The sequence below is a fragment of the Pollicipes pollicipes genome, unplaced genomic scaffold (genome assembly GCF_011947565.3).
Source record: "Pollicipes pollicipes isolate AB1234 unplaced genomic scaffold, Ppol_2.1 Scaffold_6052;HRSCAF=7182_pilon_pilon_pilon, whole genome shotgun sequence".
Lineage (NCBI taxonomy): Eukaryota > Metazoa > Arthropoda > Thecostraca > Pollicipedomorpha > Pollicipedidae > Pollicipes > Pollicipes pollicipes.
In genome coordinates, this window is record NW_023596805.1 from 10,846,862 (window position 1) to 10,865,094 (window position 18,233).

General features: G+C 60.9%; 1 protein-coding gene across 1 annotated transcript in view; it reads left to right on the forward strand.

Moving 5' to 3' along the window:
- The window catches only part of LOC119104449 (long-chain-fatty-acid--CoA ligase 1-like), a 36,737-nt gene that overhangs the window by 10,277 nt on the left and 8,227 nt on the right, over positions 1-18,233 (forward strand). Inside the window, 3 exon segments of the mRNA XM_037228149.1 lie at positions 5,651-5,799; positions 17,121-17,247; positions 17,926-18,039. Of these exon segments, the coding sequence (XP_037084044.1) occupies positions 5,651-5,799; positions 17,121-17,247; positions 17,926-18,039 (390 nt within the window).

Consider the following 18,233-nt stretch of genomic DNA (forward strand, 5'->3'; position numbering starts at 1 on the left):
AACCCTTGATCGACGCGCTGGTGGGCTTCAGCAGCTGTGACGGTAAGCAGCGGGACCTACATCAGCCCGTCGCCAGTGACCATGCCGCTGGAGTGTTGACGTCAGTGCTTTGAAGCCGCGCGGCCTCCGTTTTTCCGCCGTCTCGTGTCGGCGCAGGCCGGCTCCGCGGTCCGGAGACGCCGTCCGACGAGGTCTGCTGCTGACGGGGCAGTTGGCAGGCGGGGCTGGCAGCCGACGCTGCGCCGCCTGGCGCGCAGGGCCGCGAAGCCGGCCGCATCTCAAGGCCGCCGGCTGCCGACCCCTGTCTGGGTCACGCCGCTCCGTTCCGCTTGGGGCTAGTGCGGTAAGGGCTGTCAGCTTCCGCAGGAGTTGGCGTGGACAGTCGGTGTTTGCCATGTCCGGTCTCTCCAGCATGCGGTCGTCTCTCCAGTGTCCGCGTGTTACTCCGGTGTGCAGAGGAGTGCGGAGAGGTTGACACGGTGGTCGGATCACGGCACCGCGCCTGGCGCTCGGCGTGTGGGGCGGCGTAGTCCTGGTCCTCGAGTGCCAACTCGCAGCGACTGTGACCCCCAGCGACCGGTGACTGCGGCGGAGCGATCAGAGGTCGTGACGTGGCCAAGGGGGCGGGGATCATGCGGCTTTGTCTCCCCTCCCCCGTCAGGGCGGGGCGTAATTGATAGTTTTTAGCTTCTCACTAAGGCACTGAAATGCATTTCTGCAATGTTGAGATCAGGCTACTTCTGTTGGCTTCAAATCCCATTAAATATCATGGGCAGTTGCATGGCGCGCTTAACAGCACTTATCTGAGTACTTGTCCGCGTTTTTTGCATCGAAATTAGCTGTACTCCATTGGCTTGGGCATACAATATTGTAAGTTCAGTATCTGCCAGTAGTACATAAAGCGGAAGGGAACAGCAGCAGCTCAACGCCAAATACACCTGCACGTGTCGGTGCCCAAAATAGAGACCACGTCCCGGTGGGAGCCTGTGACGTTTGCATCCCTCACAGTCGATGTAGGCACCGAATGACTGGGGTTCAGGACTGGATCGCTGCCATGCCACGAACTAGCCGACTGGACTACCTGACTGGGCACGGACTAGCTGGACATCAGCGCTGGATCGGTGCCATAGAGCGTGCGCAGAAAAGCGTACAGATCGTGCGGGCCGTGTCGGAACAGCAGTTGACATGCTAAGGCAAGTAGGGCATACTGCTTCAGCTCGGATCTGTTTCTTCGCCATTCAGATCTGTCAGAGCCCGGAATGTAACTTAACATGCCTGGTTTGGCCGCGGCGTCGTAAACGCCGCCTGACGATGGTCGCCGGCGAACCTCCGCCAGGGGGCGCCGCCAGTCGTGCACGTGCGCCCGGCCGTGTTTCGGTGGGCCGGCGGCGGGCGGCGGCGGCCCGTCTGCGCGATCGCCGGCCCGGGCGGGCGGTCTGACCGGCTCCGGCAGCGGCGGCAGCGGAGCCGGTTAGGCTGCGGTCGCGGTGTCGACCGGGCAGGCCGGTACGGCACCCGGCCGCGCCGGTCAGCGGCGACGGATGACCGCAAGCCGCCCGGTCAGCGGGCCAGACGCAGCCACAGCTGCGGAGTGCGGTCGCTGCGGCGGGGCGTAGGACGGATACGACGCGTTCTCTCGGTCCTTCCGGTGTGCGTCGGCCTGTGGGAGGCCGTGGACGGGGGTCAGTGTGTGGTGGAAGAGCCTCCTTCCCGTCCGGCGAGCGTCCCGTCGCTCCACTGTACAGGTGCGCCCTGTGTGGTGGAACAGCCTCCTTCCCGTCCGGCGAGCGTCCCGTCGCTCCACTGTACAGGTGCGCCCTGTGTGGTGGAAGAGCCTCCTTCCCACCCGGGAGCGTCCCGTCGCTCCACTGTACAGGTACGCCCTGTGTGGTCGAACAGCCTCCTTCCCGCCCGGCGAGCGTCCCGTCACTCCACTGTACAGGTACGCCCTGTGTGGTCGAACAGCCTCCTTCCCGTCCGGCGAGCGCCCCGTCGCTCCACTGCACAGGTGCGCCCGTGGGAAGGCAGTGTCATACTCCGCACATAAATGCGGAGACTAACCTGGTGACTGCTATGACGGCGATATCCTCATACCGTGCCGGGATGCCCGGTGGTATCTAACGGCAAGTGCCCGCTGTATGCCCGAATATGTGACATTTTGGAATGTCGGTACGCCAGGATTGACATCCTCAGCACGGCTGATAATTTGTGCGTCCGCGTGGTCTCCGGCACCCAGCTTCTGACGCCAGGTGATCACGACAACGATGACGACATCAATGGCTTCTGTAAATGGATTTGCTCAACCGTGCGACCATTTTGATCGAATTTGAGCACTTGCACTTAGCTAGAAGAATATTGTGTCAGCTGTCGTGAGTGGAACGGGGAGTTTTGCGTGTTGAATTCTGGTGTTGCTTATCGACGCTGTTTGCTGGTCGAATAACGTAGAGCGTTCTTGACCTTGTCCAGTTAGGTGAACTAACTACTTAAAAACACGATGTAATGATCCACTTCCACTGAACCCTTGACACACATACAAGTGGAATGCTTCTGCGTTGTTTTGGAGGACATCTCCACCCGCCTTCAATTTATCAGAGGCATTGCCGTGGTATCCGTGTGTATCACTAGACATGTACAAGCGTCCCTCATCGGAGTGCTGTCAGGCCTCACCTTGAACTTGACCTCGCCCTCAAGTTGTTTGGACATTGCGAGACCCTTCATTAGGTGTTGATATTTCCCGTGTGTGCCCAGGCACCAGAAAGGCCTAGCCGGCTCGGTATGCTTGTCGATTTGATTTGCTGCTTGTTTGTAGTGCCCCTGCACTTAGTTGGGGGCACCCCTGCACCTAGGATTGGAGGGCGCCCCTACACGTAGGCTCGGGGACACTCCTGCACCCAGACCTGCGGGCGCACCTGTACGAGTGTTTGGGGTGCCTAGATAAGTCTGAGCGTGGATTCGCGTAGACCTTGAGTCACGATGCCTCGTAGGCTCGGAATGCTCATCTCTCAACATGTACGCACCCCCCCCCCCCCCCCCGTGCATATTAACACGCGCCCGGGTGGAGGGGGCCAAGTTGACCCCCCCCCCGGAGGTTTTTCCAGAATGGTTTCCGAACGGGGCGGCGCATCCGCGCCAAATTTTGCATAGTTGTAGAGAATTCAATAGCGGATCGTTTGGTAGAAAAATGTAGGTGTGCCTTGTAAGGTCGGTTACCTATGGCCGGTCAAACTCAGGCCATGGTTTCAGCGAAGTCAATTTCTAGGGAATCGTTCAATCTGATGAAACAACGGAGTGTTAGACGAAGCCATCCATCTCTGAGATGCTTTCTTAGGCAGCACCAATATTGAATGAACAAGTAACGTTGATCTAAGGTCAGGTATGAAGGTAAGACCAAGGTCAAAACCAACCTGTTTTACTGCTCTAGGGCTTGCTGTGTGGGGTTAGTTTTTGGTGCTCATTTCTAATTGTTTGATGGCAGGAACCGCATTATACATCTGCCATGGACTTCTTAGAGGTTATAATAGGTCATTGACCTAAAATGACCCAGGTCAACATTTTATTTTTAGAGATATACCGCCTAGCGTAATTGCTATCGCTTATTCAAATGCAAAACTCAGAGCAGTCTTGTATGATTTTGGTCACCATGACCTTCAGAAGGTGAAATAAGGTCAATGACCTTTACTGAGCGTGTGACCGTTTGCTTAGAAACAGTTAGCTAGGTTCTGGGGGCACTTTGGAGACCAACCTGAAATTTGACGTTGTTTGACCTTATTTGACCCGAAGGTCATGACCTAGGAACCCCAAATTTGACCTAAGTGGGTTCACGTACAGGTCAACATACCCTGTAAGTTTGGTGTCTCTAGCTCCTCTAGTTCCCGAGATCTCAGGGAGGGGGGGCTCAAATTGACCCCCACCCAAGCGAAAGGTATCTAGCCGGCCACCCGGGTGCGTGTTAAAAAGTACATCTGTTCTGGGACTTGGGGAAGAGGGGGGGGGGGGAGGGGATCTGCAGGTACGCTCATGGACTCCCATGTATCGTCTGTAGGCTTGCGTATACTTCCGTATCGACCTGCGGCGCTCCTCCGCTTCATGTTCTATGGGTGACCCTCTACAGGAATTCTGGAGCGCCTCTGCTAGGCTTAGTTGGGGGGGGGGGGGGGGGGGAAGGAGGGCAGGTGCTTTTGTACCCAGGGTTGGGTGACCCGTCTTCCCAAAGGATTGAGGGTGTTCATTTTCAGCGGCTTGTGCTCCACTCTGTCGGGGCATTGGACCGCTCCCCTAACATTACTATGAGTGCCACCCTTCCTGGAGTCTGGGGCATCCCTCCGCCTAGGCTTGCGCCTTTCTGTGTAAGCTTGGGATGTGGGCCCGCCTGGGACTGGCGGACGCCCCTCCACATGGACTTGGAACGCCTTCTGCCCGGGCTTAGAACTGTTCCTCGATGCCGGCTAGGAATGCTGTCTATCTGGGCTTAGGATGTTTCTCTGTCTGGGTTTTGCATCGTTCATTCATCGGGGCTTGAGGGCGCCGCTTTACGTATGTTTTGTGGGGCCTTTTGTGTCCTGGCTTCTTGGCGAAGGGAGTCTTGGTGGGACGACAGTGCGGCAAATGTCCATGTGCGAAGTGGGCCTGGGGCGCCCTGGGATGCGCCATATCCCCACCCATCCCCCATCCCTCATCCCCACATCCATCTCGTTCGTTCGTAAAGCGTGCCACTGCCGCGCTCATTACAGCGAGCGTCCCAAATCATTTGGTCCGCCTGTCGTGGGAGGGGGGGGGGGGGGGGCGGGCGGGCTGATGTGACCCGGCCTCGACGCAGCACAGATCGGCCGCAGCCGGGCACGCCACAACCAAATCAGACTTCGAAAGTGAACTCGCGGCGAACGGCAGAAATCGATGGCGCTAGTAACGAGGTTTGTCCTCGTTCAGGCCTCGAGCCAGCCGCCCAGAGGTTCCGGAATGGGGAGGAGCGTTGATGCAGGCACCTGCGCTAGGCATGTGTAGACGGCCTCTAGCGTTACGAAGGTCGGCGCGTGATGTGGGACCCGGCCTCGGGTTCCAGGAAAACTCTCCACCAGAGGGGATGAACTTCGTAGTGCCCCGTTCCCAACCTACGTCCTGCAATGTTTTGGTACGGGACAATCAAAGTGAATTACCGTTTGGAAATGTGTTATGATCACGGTGAAGCACATCAATACTTACGGGCTGGGTTCTGCCGGCGCGTTTCCTTGTTTTGGCACCAACGCACGACGCGGCTATTATACCGACAACCTCAGCCCGCGTGCGTGGGTCAGTCCGCTCGTGGCACCCCCCGTATGACTGCATTGCCCGCTGCGGGCCGATCGAAGAAGCACGAACCGCTTAGTGCGTGCTGGCTGGCGCGGGTGACGCCAAACCGCCGTTTGTGTGCGGTGTGGTCCCTGGTCGATGTGTTCAGCATGTAACTGACGTGTGTGCTGTTCAGTATGTAACCGGCGTGTGAGCAACCGAACGTGAGGCTGTACCCCCCTCCCCCCCCCCCCCCCCCCTCCGCCCCGTGTTTGAGAGTGGCGCTTATGGGCGCCGTAGGTGGCGCTGAGAACGCCGGTAGGCGGCGCTAGCGGCGGAGCGGACTTCGGTGTCCACAGCGTGTGACTGTGCCCGGTGTTCACAGTGGCGCTGATGGACCAGTACCTGGAGCCGATAGGCGGCGCCAGCGGCGCGGTGGCGCTGACCGCCGTGGCCGCCGCCGCCACCTACTACTACTCGCACCAGCCGACCCCGCTCACGCCTCTGGTGGACCTGGAGCTGCAGGCGGCAGAGGTGAGGCGCGCCCGACTCCCTGCCGGGCCGAGCGGCCGCTCCAGCCACTACAGCTGCGCGGACCGGGCCGGCCCCAGCTGACCCCGGTCACGCCCGCGGTCCAGCGGACGGGACCGGGCCGGGCCCAGCTGACCCCGGTCACGCCCGCGGTCCGGCGGACGGGACCGGCCCGGCCCCAGCAGACCCCGGTCACGCCCGCGGTCCAGCGGACGGGACGGGCGGGGAATGCTGGACTGGACGCATATTGATCCCGAAAGATGTAAAAAATGTCATCTGACAAAGATGTGTTGCAAAGCTACTAAATAAGAAAAGTGTTCTTACTCTGCTCCCACGCAACTATTGCATACAGATGACGTATTGCGAAAAGGCTGTTCGCATTTCTTGTGCGTGGGCGTGATCACGACTCTGAGATGGCGGTGACAATCAGGATTGGATGGGGGAGACTGGCATCTAGGAAAAAACCTGTAATGAAAACGACATTTGGAGTTGGAAGGTAAAAACAAGCCTTCTACAAGCAAAATTGGGGGGAGGGTAATCGCACAAATGGGCGTACAGTGCCCATAAACAATAGGGCAGACATGAATCCCTACGAGTAGTGACGTTTTTCGCGGACCTAGCGGCCCAGCGAGAAAACTGCTCATTGAGTGATTTTGCAGCATATTTTTTTCCACTAATGACGTTTTTGTGTCCCGTAATGAATACGCAAACAGGACAGCGAAAGTCGCCCCATGATGGTGACCGGGGTTAGCGCTCCGTCCGTTCAGGTGTTACGGGTGGTCGGAATCCCTGTAGCAGACCGACTCCGTGGTGTTGCATTCTGTGTGAAGTCCCCGCTTTTGTCTGGGATGCTCGCGGCACCCTAGACAATCTTGCATAGGTTTGCAGGTCTTATTCTATGCCACTCCACCACGTGATACAACAAAGGTCGAAGCTTTGTGATGCAATTGTCATTCTTGACTCGAAAAGTGAAAACAATATGGTCCCGCTGAAAATTATCACCAGCACACTTCTTACGGACTTACGCAGCTGATGACGTCATATATCACACCACGCTGCGTCATAGCTGCGCGCTTCCATGGTCGCGGGCCATTGTAGGATGACGCAGCTAACTGCGTAGTTCCGTACGATGACTCAGCACACAACGCGCATTTTCATCGAACAGCGCTGGCGTTGCCTGGACAACGTGTCCTTACGTCATTCTTGCGCAATCGTGGGTGTGACGTCATGCAGTCCCAAAATAAATCGGCAACAGATTTCGCCGTCGAACGAAAACAAGAAGGGACGGAAAATGATCCAACGGGGAACGCTGCCAAATTGTTTGTCACGTGCGTTTGCAACAAAGTGCCTGTAATATCCAAGGCCCTAAAACAACGCAATATCAAAACTGTTCGTAAATCAGTCTCAGTTCCTCGCGTCCTGCTGTACAAAAGCCCGTCCGACGAATATCGTTGTACGCCGTTGGAAGATTCCGTCCAATGGCAGTGCGACTATCGAACATCCGTCTGTTCTCCTCGGTAACGAATTGGCGACGGTACTCAATTGCGTGAACGACTTGTATGGACGGTGCCTTCGTCAGTCGCCGTTCCTCCGAACCAGCGTTGAGTGGTATGCGGACGTCCGCTCGGATGCCGGAAGCGACCGACCCGCGGGAGCGGACCTGACGGCGCAATGCGTGCCGTGGGCAAATACGATTGCAAGGAAGTGTAGCGTAGGTTCGGTGGTGAGCAGTGCACAACGCACGGCGTCCGGTGACGCATGTCGGCCAATCAGAGCCGGCCGCTGTTCCTCTTAGCCAGAGCGTCTTTGTGCGCCATACATTCATACAATTATGTTATGTGTCTCTGGGCATTAGGTATAGTGTCTGACTCGGACGCAGTAAATAGTAAATGTTTCGTATTGTTCGGGAACTGATTTGCCGTGAAGAATTCAACGTAGACGAAAAGGATAACCTACAATGATAGTAGAATCATTGAATTAGACAGGTTGGGCGTTGAGTATCAACAACCCAGTGCGTTGACTGTTTCAAAGACATGCATCATATTGCGTACTAACATTCCGCTCTTAAGAGGATTCCGTTGCGATTTTGTAAACGCGTTTACCCCTGGAACCGTTGCGGGAAACTCGTCACCGGTTTGTTCGGCGATGACGCTCGAAGAAGCCTGCACGGCAGCACGCGAGGCTGACGAAGCCGTCACCGGTGGAGCCCGTCAGGGGGCGGGTCCGGTCAGCTGCCTGCCGGCGGTGGTCTTCAGGCGGGGGCCGGGCGCTGACACGCCTCCAGACCCGGCTCGCCGCCGACGCACGTGACCTGCATGCGTTTATCTGAGCTACCGGGCCGCCACGCGATGCTGCGTGATGTTGCCGGACCGCGGGCGGCGCGTCTTGGCGTCACGTGACCGCGGCGAACGCCGTGTGACACCCGGCGACGCCGGCCCTCGCCATGCTGCTGACCTGGTCGGCCACGTGACGTGCCAGAAACGCCACGCTGAAAATACTAACTCGCGGCTGCGCCGCGTGGCGCAGCGGGCCGCCACTGGTCACGGCCGCCGGAGCCTCCCCTGCAGATCCGGACTCTGGGTCCCGACACCGCTTCGCCCCCGGGCGGCAGCACGTGCTGTCTGTGACGTCACTGGTCTGCTAGCGCTGCGGTCGGGAATGCACGGCGGACAGTGTCGGCATGACGCCCACGCGGAACGCCAAAAAACGAGGAGTGCGAAGTGGGGCGCGTGATTCATGCCGGCTTCCGCCGTCGCGCTGGCTGTCACGTAAAGTGACGCCGGACGTGCTGTCCTAACAGCGGCTCTGACCTGAATTACCGCCAAATCCAAGCCTCAGTGGCCTTACTGTGAGACGCGAAGTGTTAGCTCGAGGGTGTGTGTGTGTGGGGGGGGGGGGGGGTACTACGTACCCTGTTGTACTACATCCTGGCGGGGCGGGCCGACCTCGGCTGGACCCGATCAGCGGATGCTCCCGCGGGAGCCGGCTCTGACCGCGCTGGCTCCTGTCTCTTGTGCGGACGCGGACCGCTCCGTCCGCCGTGGCGCCGTCGGGGGCGCCGTCGGGGCGCGCCGCTGCGTCACCGCGTGGCGCGATCGTGGCGTGATGGTGGTCTGGCGGGGTCGAGCGTACCATCCGGTAAACGGCACGCGGTTGCCGCGATCGATGCAGCATCACGCGCACCGGGCTGGTCCGGCCTGCGACGTATCTGGCGCACGGCTGGGACATGTGCACCGGAGTCGCGGCGTTGTAATGGTCGTACGGTCGGGTTCGGTTTGAGCCGCCTCGGTCCGATTTCAGTTGACGAGGGAATGGCCCGCCGCTTTCTTTCGTCGTCTTGGATTTGACGTCAGGATTTTGCGGTGATTGGATTTTGTTGACATTCCGATCTGGCTTGACGCGGCCGCCTTGGTGGTTAAGACTTGGCCAGTTCCTAAGCCAGTTCCGGACGGACCTTAGACGAAATACCGATACTGGAGCTTAGGTAGTAATGTTACCTGTCGCGGTCGACCAATCCTTGAGGCAGGTCTTAAGGCTCGTGTTTTTGTTTACTCCCAGAAACATCATTGACTAAAAATATCATTGGCAGACAAATCAGAAGGATCACTGTGGGCGTCATGTGACTATTATTCGGCCCGTGAAGCTGAATAACAACAACACGGTGACTTGTTCCCCGTCACCGTCTACCAGATTTGCTGCGTCACGTACGCGCTCGGCGCCCAGCGGCAGTCACGAGGTACCAATCAAGACGTGACAGGTGTAAATCCAGGTTGGCATCAGTGTATCGTTCCAAAAATTAAGCGACAGCGCGTGCAGCTTGCTCTGAAGAAACGGAGGAGAACATCTGTTTGGGAATATGCTTGAAAATATTACTGAAGAAAACATCTGCTGCTGGACGCGGAGGATGGCTGGGGAAGCGCCCTCGGGAGCTGCGTCCCCAGTCGGCTGGAGCGAGTCGGAGTGTGAACCTGCGGCGGGCGTGTTCTGAGCCACTGCCGGCCGCGCGCCGGTGTCGGCCGCCTCCGACCGACGCCAGTGACGGTCGGCTCGGCTGGCTCTCCGGTCGTCTGCACTCAGGCTGCGTGCGTCACTGGCCGCCATGCTGGCCGGCTGATGACGACGCGACTCTCTCCTGATGCGCCACCCGCCACCGACCCTGCCCCGGTTGTGCTGGGGATATCGACCGGCCGCCCCCGTACGCAGCTGGGGCCCGCGCTCCGCCGCCGGCTGGGGGTGGGGGTGGGTGGGGGACGTTGCACGCAGTTGGCGACCCTATCTTTAGCGCGGCTGTCACGGACGGGGGATAGAACGCGTCCGGCACCGGATCACCGAAGCGGCGGCCTCGAACCCATGTGTACCGATCGGGCAGAGAAGAGGGCAGCGACTGTTTTGATCGGTTCACACCAACAGTGGGGGTATCGCCCTGTTGCTGCGCCGAGGCGCGCATTGAACGTGTCGCTGGCGCCCGTCAGGGCCTGAACTGGACTCAGACCACCGACGCTCCTCTCGCCCCTTGGGCGCTGTCAGATCTGAGAGAGTAGCCTGGGGAGAGTGCGCGGTGCACAGCCGGCGACACGGGCTTTTCAGTGTCGACACGATGCTGGCAACTTGTGCAGGCTCCGATGGGCGAACGTTTGGCCGATATTGTACGTTCTTATAAAAGTTATGTGAACGTCGTAGTGATCAAACTTGGTGGCCGTTTTTCGCGGGTTCTGGGTCGTAAGTGGACATGGCGACCGTCGTATTTTGAGGAAGGCTGCGGTTATTTGGAAGCGGTGAGACGGATTCGTGTGGACATACTCGTTCATCAATGTCTGCCAGGCCTTGCTGACGTCAATATACCGCCGTGGATCACGTGTTCTTGTCAAGCTTTAACCGGAGAAACTTAATCAACTGGAAAAATCATAGCTCACCACGCCAAAAATCCTTGGTTGTCAGTTCACACAAGCGCAAGTGGTCGTCATCTTTCATCATTCGCGTGATCTGTGCTGTTAGCAGAGCAGTCGTGCCGGCCGCCGGTTTGTTGAGCAAGTCAGGCCGCGACCGTTTGAGTGCCGGTTTGATAGCCGCCGTCGTGCTCGGCTTGGAGCGCAGCTCTTGTCTCGGCTCGTCTCGCCGAGCCATACGGGCTGCAGTCCCATGGCGACTTTGCAAAGTGCGATCTCCCACGCGAAGCTCACGGCATCAGGCGAGGAAGCCCGTGCGGCCACGTCACAGGCCCGCGCCGTACGCTTGTGGCGGTGGCATATGGTCAGGAGGGCCGATGTTCGGGGCCGAGAACGAGGCACCATCTGCTGTAGGATGGGGCTGGCGAGCGATCTGTATGTGGGGAAATCCGTGCTTACCATACAGCTGTGGGTACAACGCATCTTTAAGTGTCGCAGTTTGCTGTCTTGGACCTCCTTTGCTGAAGTCCCGGTTGTTCAAGTCTGACACAAGGCCATATCGTAAGTGGTTCTTAAATGCCAACGTACTCAGCCTGTAGTGCCACGTATTCCGTTCTTGAATGTTCTGGCATACAAGACCGGGTGAGAAGCCCGGTATATAAGAGGAAGGTGAGAAGAAGTGGAGATGAACCGTCCCCTATCGTCACCTCTTCGCTTGGGTCCCATCCCATCCAATGGTCATGTCGCTGCCCCTGCAGGGACTCCTGTGCCCTGAATAGTGTCCTCGATTTCACAACATGCAGAGGCTTTCTCTGAGGATCGTCCCTTCCCACCCGAACCCTCTCTGGTGCTCTGGAGCCTCCCTGCGCCTCAGCTCCCAGCTGCCCTCTCTCCCCTGACCGCGCTCGGCTCGTGCGGGGCCGCCTGTCGCTTGACGTGGCGTGGCGTGCGCCGTCCGGCCGGGGGGTTACGTGGCGCGCCGCCGCGCCGCCGCCGCCAGTCGCCGGCCAGCGCCGCTCGGGTGATCACGTGCCGACGGAGGCAGGGTAGCGGTGCGCTCCAGCATGTGCAGCATTATGGGACACCGGCCGGTGGTGCCGCCCGTCGACGTTGACGACCAGAGCCTGCCGCAGCGGGTACGTGAGCGTCGCCAGGGCGCCGGCCGGCGCCGCGGCGAAGGCGGCGGGGGCGGCTGCTGGCCGTCCGGTGGGAGATGATCGATACCGGCGGTTATGAGCGGGCTTCCCCATCGGCGTCGTTCCACCGGTCCCTCCTCGCGTCGTATCGTGTGAGCGCCTGTGGTGTGGGCCATTGGGGCATCGCCAATGTGTTGCCGGTGTCGCGACGGAAGTTGTCAAGCGCTGACACAGGGAGAGAGTTTTGTTGTGACGACTGACGTCTCAAAGAGCATGATAGACGACGCTCGGTGGTAAACCGAGCCGACCTGGTTTGAACCCCATCTCAGAGGTACTGCAGTCACCGGCGCTGCCGTCTGGTTCGCAGCTGGTACCGATCTTCAGAGGTGCCGCAGTCACCGACGCCGCCGTCTGATTCACGGCTGGTACCAATCTGGGGCCGGGCTGGCGCCGGGGCCGGGCCGCCAGCCGGTCGCCAGCCGGCGCGGCTATCTTGGTTATGCAGTTTGGCGTGGCCTCCGGCCGGGTCGGCCATCGGCCGGTATTTTAGCCGCCGCGCGCCTCGCCTTATGTTTGTTGACGCTCGGCGTGTGCACGAGCCAGCCGTGACGCCGCGCCGAGGCTTTAATGTCCTCCGGGTGACAGCGGCTGGCCCGGGTTGCCAGCATCGCTGGCGACGTTGGCGCGCTCCTCGAGGAGGGCTTGGCTTCTGACGGCCTTGGGTCAGGGTCGCGGTGACCGGGACTGAATGTCCCGCGGTCTGGTGTGACTGGTTGTCCCGGCGTCTGGCGAGACTGAATGTCCCGGCTTCTAGCGGAACTGAATGTCCCGGCATCAGTCGAGACTGAATGTCCCGACTTCTAGCGGAACTGAATGTCCCGGCGTCTGGCGGAACTGAATGTCCCGATGCCTCCTGGTACGGAGGTCCTGCCGTCTGCGTGCAGTGGTGAGGCGAAGATCTCAAGGTCCTGCTGCCTGCTTGGAGTGATGGGGCGAAGATCCCCGGGAGTGTGACCCGGCTGAGCAGGCTCCCGTTGACCTTTTGCCCTTACCAGATGGGTCAGCCCGTCCAGGACGACAGGCTGGCCACAGTACCGGGTGGGACGTCGGTGCGCACGCGTCTCCGCTCGGTATGGCCGCCTACTCCTCTGGCGGTGTTGAGCCATATGGAGCGACGGTGCTTCCCCGAGACCCGCTGCCGGCTGCCCCGGCGGTGGGCTGCGCCGGAACGGGTTTCGGGACGCACCACCGTCCCGGGACGCCCACGGGACGGTGCCGGGACAGTCCCGGGACGGCGCGCGGGCCCGGCCGCCACCTGGCGCCCGATTCAAACGAGTGCCGCGGACCGGCCGAGGGCGTCTATTCCTGTCCGGCGGGCGGCTGAGGGGCCGCCTGTGACGCAGGCCAGCTCAGTTTAGCTCGCCCTGATCAGCGGCTGCTGACGGAGGAATGTGGCGCGCTGGCGGCGACACTGCGGCGACGCGGGGGCACGCACGTCCGCACGCACAACACGCCCCCGGCGAAGAAGGCCCCCCCCCCGCAGCAGAGAACGTCGGTGTGCGCAAGAGAACGCGAGCCCGCGCGCGTGTTGACGCGCGTCCGTGCGCACGTGTTTAGCGGAAGTGCCGGCGCCCGCTTATGTCCTTGCGCGCATGTGTGATGAAGTTACCCATACTGACATGCATTTGATTGGCAAACATTATATATATATATATATATATATATATATATATATATATATATATATATGTATAAGCGTTATCATCATCATTACGTATGATCACTGAGCTCAGCACCACGAACCGCCGTTTGGATCTTGTCGGGAGGGTACGGGGAGCGTGATCACCCACGGCAGTCGTGATTTTCCAGCCGGCGCCTGCCCGCTGCCGCGACACCGGCCGTGGCGCCGCCGTCGCGAGCTGCGCTGGGGCCGGTCGGCGGTGGAGGCCCGGCCGCGGCGGCTGTGCCAGCTGGCGGCGTCGGACCCTGCTCAGCAGGTGACCGCCATACCTTTGGCAGCTCGCGATAGACGCCCGGCGCGCCGGGCTCGGCGGCTCGGCCCGTGGCACCAGCGCTGCCTGCTGGTCTTGGGCGGCGCTTGGTGGGCGCGTCTTCCGCCGATTCGTCGGCCAAAGCTTTGATTAGGGGGCGCAGTGGGTTCAACCCCTTTCGCCGCCGGAGCTCGTGTTCGTCAGAGATGCCGGACTGGCGTGACGCCGCGGCGGAAGCGTTCCCTCGATCCCAGGTGCTTCCTGCCACACCCACCACGTGCTGTCCGTCGATCCATGGATGCGAGCCGCCTACGCAGGCCGGTGCACCTGATCTACTCCGTTGTGTTTACTACGGCCGCCGGGCGCTGCCGAGCGCCAGCGTGCCCGTGACGCGGCCCAGACGCCGCGTCCACGTGGCCGGGCGGCTCCAGCCGGCGCCTGGGGCGCCGGCGTCCGCGTCAGCTGCCGGCGGCGGCGCGGCCGGCTGTGGCGCGCGCTGATTGGTCGACGCCAGTCACGCCACGGCCGCCCGTTGCGGGCCAGCCCTGCCACTATCGCCGACCGCTCGGCCGTCGACCGGACGCCGAGGCCCCGGTCCGGACGTCCCCGCGGGAAAGGAGCCGGCCCACGGCCGGAACCGGCCCCCGCGGTGGCCGGCTGTGCTGCTCCAAGGGCGGCGCTGGTCAATGTGGCATTGCCAGGGGCCACGCCAACTTCCGTCGAAGTGGGCGTGTTGAGAAGCCTGCTCATTCTGCGGGGCTGTCATGCCAGCGTACCCCGTCCGCCCCAGCGATGGCCGGGGGTGGAGCTGGGGTTCGGCCGGCGGCCGTATCGACCGTCGAGTCCGGCGCTGCGTAGTAAGACGGCAGGGCCGGGCACGGGTTGGGTCAATGGAGCGCGCCGCCACGCACCGGCACTATTGAGTCAGGCGCGCCGGCGAGCCGGCTGGGCGCGTGCGTCAATTCGGCTAGCGCAAAGGATGAGGCCGCGTGATGTACCTTGTCAACCTTAACGACTAAGGTAGGCTGTGCTGTTGCCGACTGAAGCCCGTCTAGCCAGGGATTGTAGGAGCTGGCGGCGCCGGTGGGCCACCGAATCACACGTCGGTTGACTTCAAGGGCGCCGAACGGTCCGTCAAGCGTCGCCCATGTTAGGTGCGTCGAGTCGGTGACTGCTGAAGGTGACACACCAGGATTATAACTCACAAATCGCTGTTAACTTGGAAATTTGCTTATATTTAGAGTTCTATTTCAAACCAGTATGATTTGCATAGAAATAACTTAAGGATCTAGCACCATCCTACAGCAGTAGGTCTCGTATATTTATTGATAACAGAGCAGAGCCAGGATGTTTGCTCAGCGGCCGTGGAGGGAGCCCGGGCCCAAGCCCGAGCCCGAGCCCGAGCCCGAGCCCGAGCCCGAGACCGAGACCGAGTCCGAGTCCGAGTCCGAGTCCGAGTCCGAGCCCGGGCCCGAGCCCGAGCCCGCGCCCGCGCGAGCGCCGGAGCCGTAGCCGGAGCCGGCGCCGTCCGCGGTCATGGCTGCATTCCTGGCGGCCGGTGAGCCGTTGGCGCTACCGCTCGGCCGGGCGGCATTCCTGGGGTTAGAGCCGGCGGCGGCCGCGCCACCGGCGGCGGCGTCGGCGGCGGCGGTGACTCCCGGCGGCCGAGGTCTGGCTCCGACCGCCAGCGAACCGAGGGGAAAGCTGAAGTGAGAGGGCGGGTCACGCGGCCATGCCACTCTGATTCCGTCGTTCTGTTTGGTAGCTGCAGCCTGTCTGTTGTGCGGAACACTGAGATCCGGGGGTCGTCGGTTTGCGAGACACAGAGCGTACGTTGTGGGAGGTGGGGCCTGTCAACCGCGCGGTTACTCGGGCCGGTGAAACGACGCATTTAATTCGAATGTGACGCCTGCGGATGAGTTTGCGGGCGCTCACGGACGTGGGGTTATCTGTCTCTGTCCCTGCTGTCCACGTGCTGGCCCTCGCTGCTGGCCCTTGTCCTTGTCCCTGCTGTCCGTGTGCTGGCCCTCGCTGCTGGCCTCCGTCCCTGTCCCTGCTGTCCGTGTGCTGGCCCTCGCTGCTGGCCTCGGTCCCTGTCCCTGCTGTCCGCTTGCTGGCCCTCGCTGCTGGCCTCGGTCCCTGTCCCTGCTGTCCGCTTGCTGGCTATCGCGGCTGGCCTCTCCGCCGGTAGCACCACCGTCCCTGGACGTTGGCACGCGGCCTGGTGTGGTCTGGTCTGGTCTGTGTGTGGTCTGGTCTGGTCTGGTTTCGTGTGGTCTGGCCCCCAGCCGGCGGTTCAACCGGTTCTGGCGGCCACGTGCCGCGCCCGGTGACCTGTCGGCAGGTGTCAGCCCCCCAGTCCGGTGCGGCCTGCGCTGCCGCCGACCGGTTACTGTTGCCGGCCGGTTACTGTTGCAGGCCGGTTGCTGTTGCCAATCGCTCACTGTTGCTGACAGGTCACTGTTGGTGACGGGTCACCGTTGCCGGCCGGCTACTGTTGCCGGCCGGTCACTGTTGCAGGCCGGTTACTGTTGCAGACCGGTTACTTTTGCCGGCCGGTCACTGTTGCTGACCCGTCACTGTCGGCAACCGCTCACTGTTGCTGACCGGCCACCGTTGCCGACCGCTTGCTGTTGTCGGCTGGCGCGCAGGCGGCATCTGCTGAATGGCAGCAGCTCACGCTGATACGCTCGCATTTTCCCGGAGGACGTTTTGGCCAAGCCCTTTGATTCATGTGACGGCAGCGCTGGTCAGGGAGTCGGCTGATGTTTGATCTGCTGGTGTGCTTTGGCAGTGATCGGTTTGTTGCATTCGTGGTGCCTGTTGAGTCCCTGTTTATTTATGAAATACGATGACCTCGGAGGCGGTGTGGTGCGGCAGGCAACCGCAAGGGAGGGGGGGGGGGGGGGGCTCTTCCGACTACGAGACATTTTCCTTTTAGTCATGGCCACCGTGCACCTAGAAGTCGGCGCATCTTAAAGCATGGGTCGTCGTCATCGTCCGCTTGTTGGTCGCACGTCAGCCGCATCCTAAAACGCGAGTCGGCATTATTATCGGTTTGTTGCTCGTATGTAAGCTTTTTGTCCAGAGTTGCTCGTTGGACACGGCTAAGGAGATCTTCCCCATCTCCCCTACGCTACACGAAGTCAGCCGCCGCGGTCTCCCCGTCCGGCCGAGAAAGCACGCGAAGCGCCACCGCCGTGGGAAGTGGCGCGCACCTCGTCATCCCGCCGTAACCGTATCCGACACGGTTACGGACCGGACGGCGACACCCCGCCACCGGCCGCTCACCGGTACCGTCACGTTCGCAGGGGCCCGAGCTCGTGAGGAAGTCTCGCATACCGTACGCCGGCGCCAAGGATGGGCAGTACTTCAAGTACCTGGACGAGTCGTGCAAAACCATGTTCGACGCCTTCCGACGGGGCGCTAAGCTGTCCAGTGAGTGAGCTTCAGCTGCTGCCTGCGATCATTGTGCTGGCTGCAGATTTACTGAAGTGATCTGGTCGCAGATTGTACCGACATGATGTGACGGGGTTAAATGTCTGAGTCATCGTGGTGATCAAGACCGTTTGACGTCCGCCACTTGTGTCAGCACTGTTGTGTACTTGTGAGTGCACGCTGCACGTTGAACAAACGCTGACCTCATTGTTGCTTGTTGTGATGTGTCCGTGCTCACAGATTCTCAGCGGTGGATGTGTTGGGCATCGCCGCCTTTTCTACCCTGTCAGTCGCAGCGTCTGTCCTGCCTCTCGTCTGGACACAGACTGTCAGTCCCAGCGTCTAGCTCCTGTCCCACCTCCCGTCTGGACACAGACTGTCAGTCCTGGCACTTGTCCCACTTCCCGTCTGGACACAGGCCGGCAGTCCCAGCGTTTGTCCCGCTTCTCTTCTGGACACAGGCCGTCAGTCCCAGAGTCTGTCCCGCTTCTCTTCTGGACACAGACCGTCAGTCCCAGCGTCTTTCTCACCTCCCGTGTGGACACAGGCTGGCAGTCCCAGCGTCTGTCCCGCCTCCTATCTGGACACAAACCGTCCGTCCCAGCGTCTGTCCTACCTCCCGACCGCACACGGTCCGCGTGGGTCCTGTCCTGCTGACATCGCACGTGTCCCCCGCAGACAACGGTCCGTGCCTGGGCTGGCATGAGGACAAGGACAAGCCGTACCAGTGGCTGGCCTACAACGAGTCGCTGCTGCGCGCCAAGAACTTCGCCGCTGGCCTGCTCGCTTCCGGTACGTGTGTTCAGCGATCGCCTCCGTTACGTGTGTCCAGCGCGCGCATCCGGTACGTGTTTCCAGCACGCGCCTCCGGTACGTGTGTCCAGCCGTCTCCGGTACGTGTGTCCAGCACGCGCCTCCGGTACGTGTGTCCAGCGCGCGCCTCCGGCACGTGTGTTAACCGCGCGCCTACGGTACGTGCGTCCACC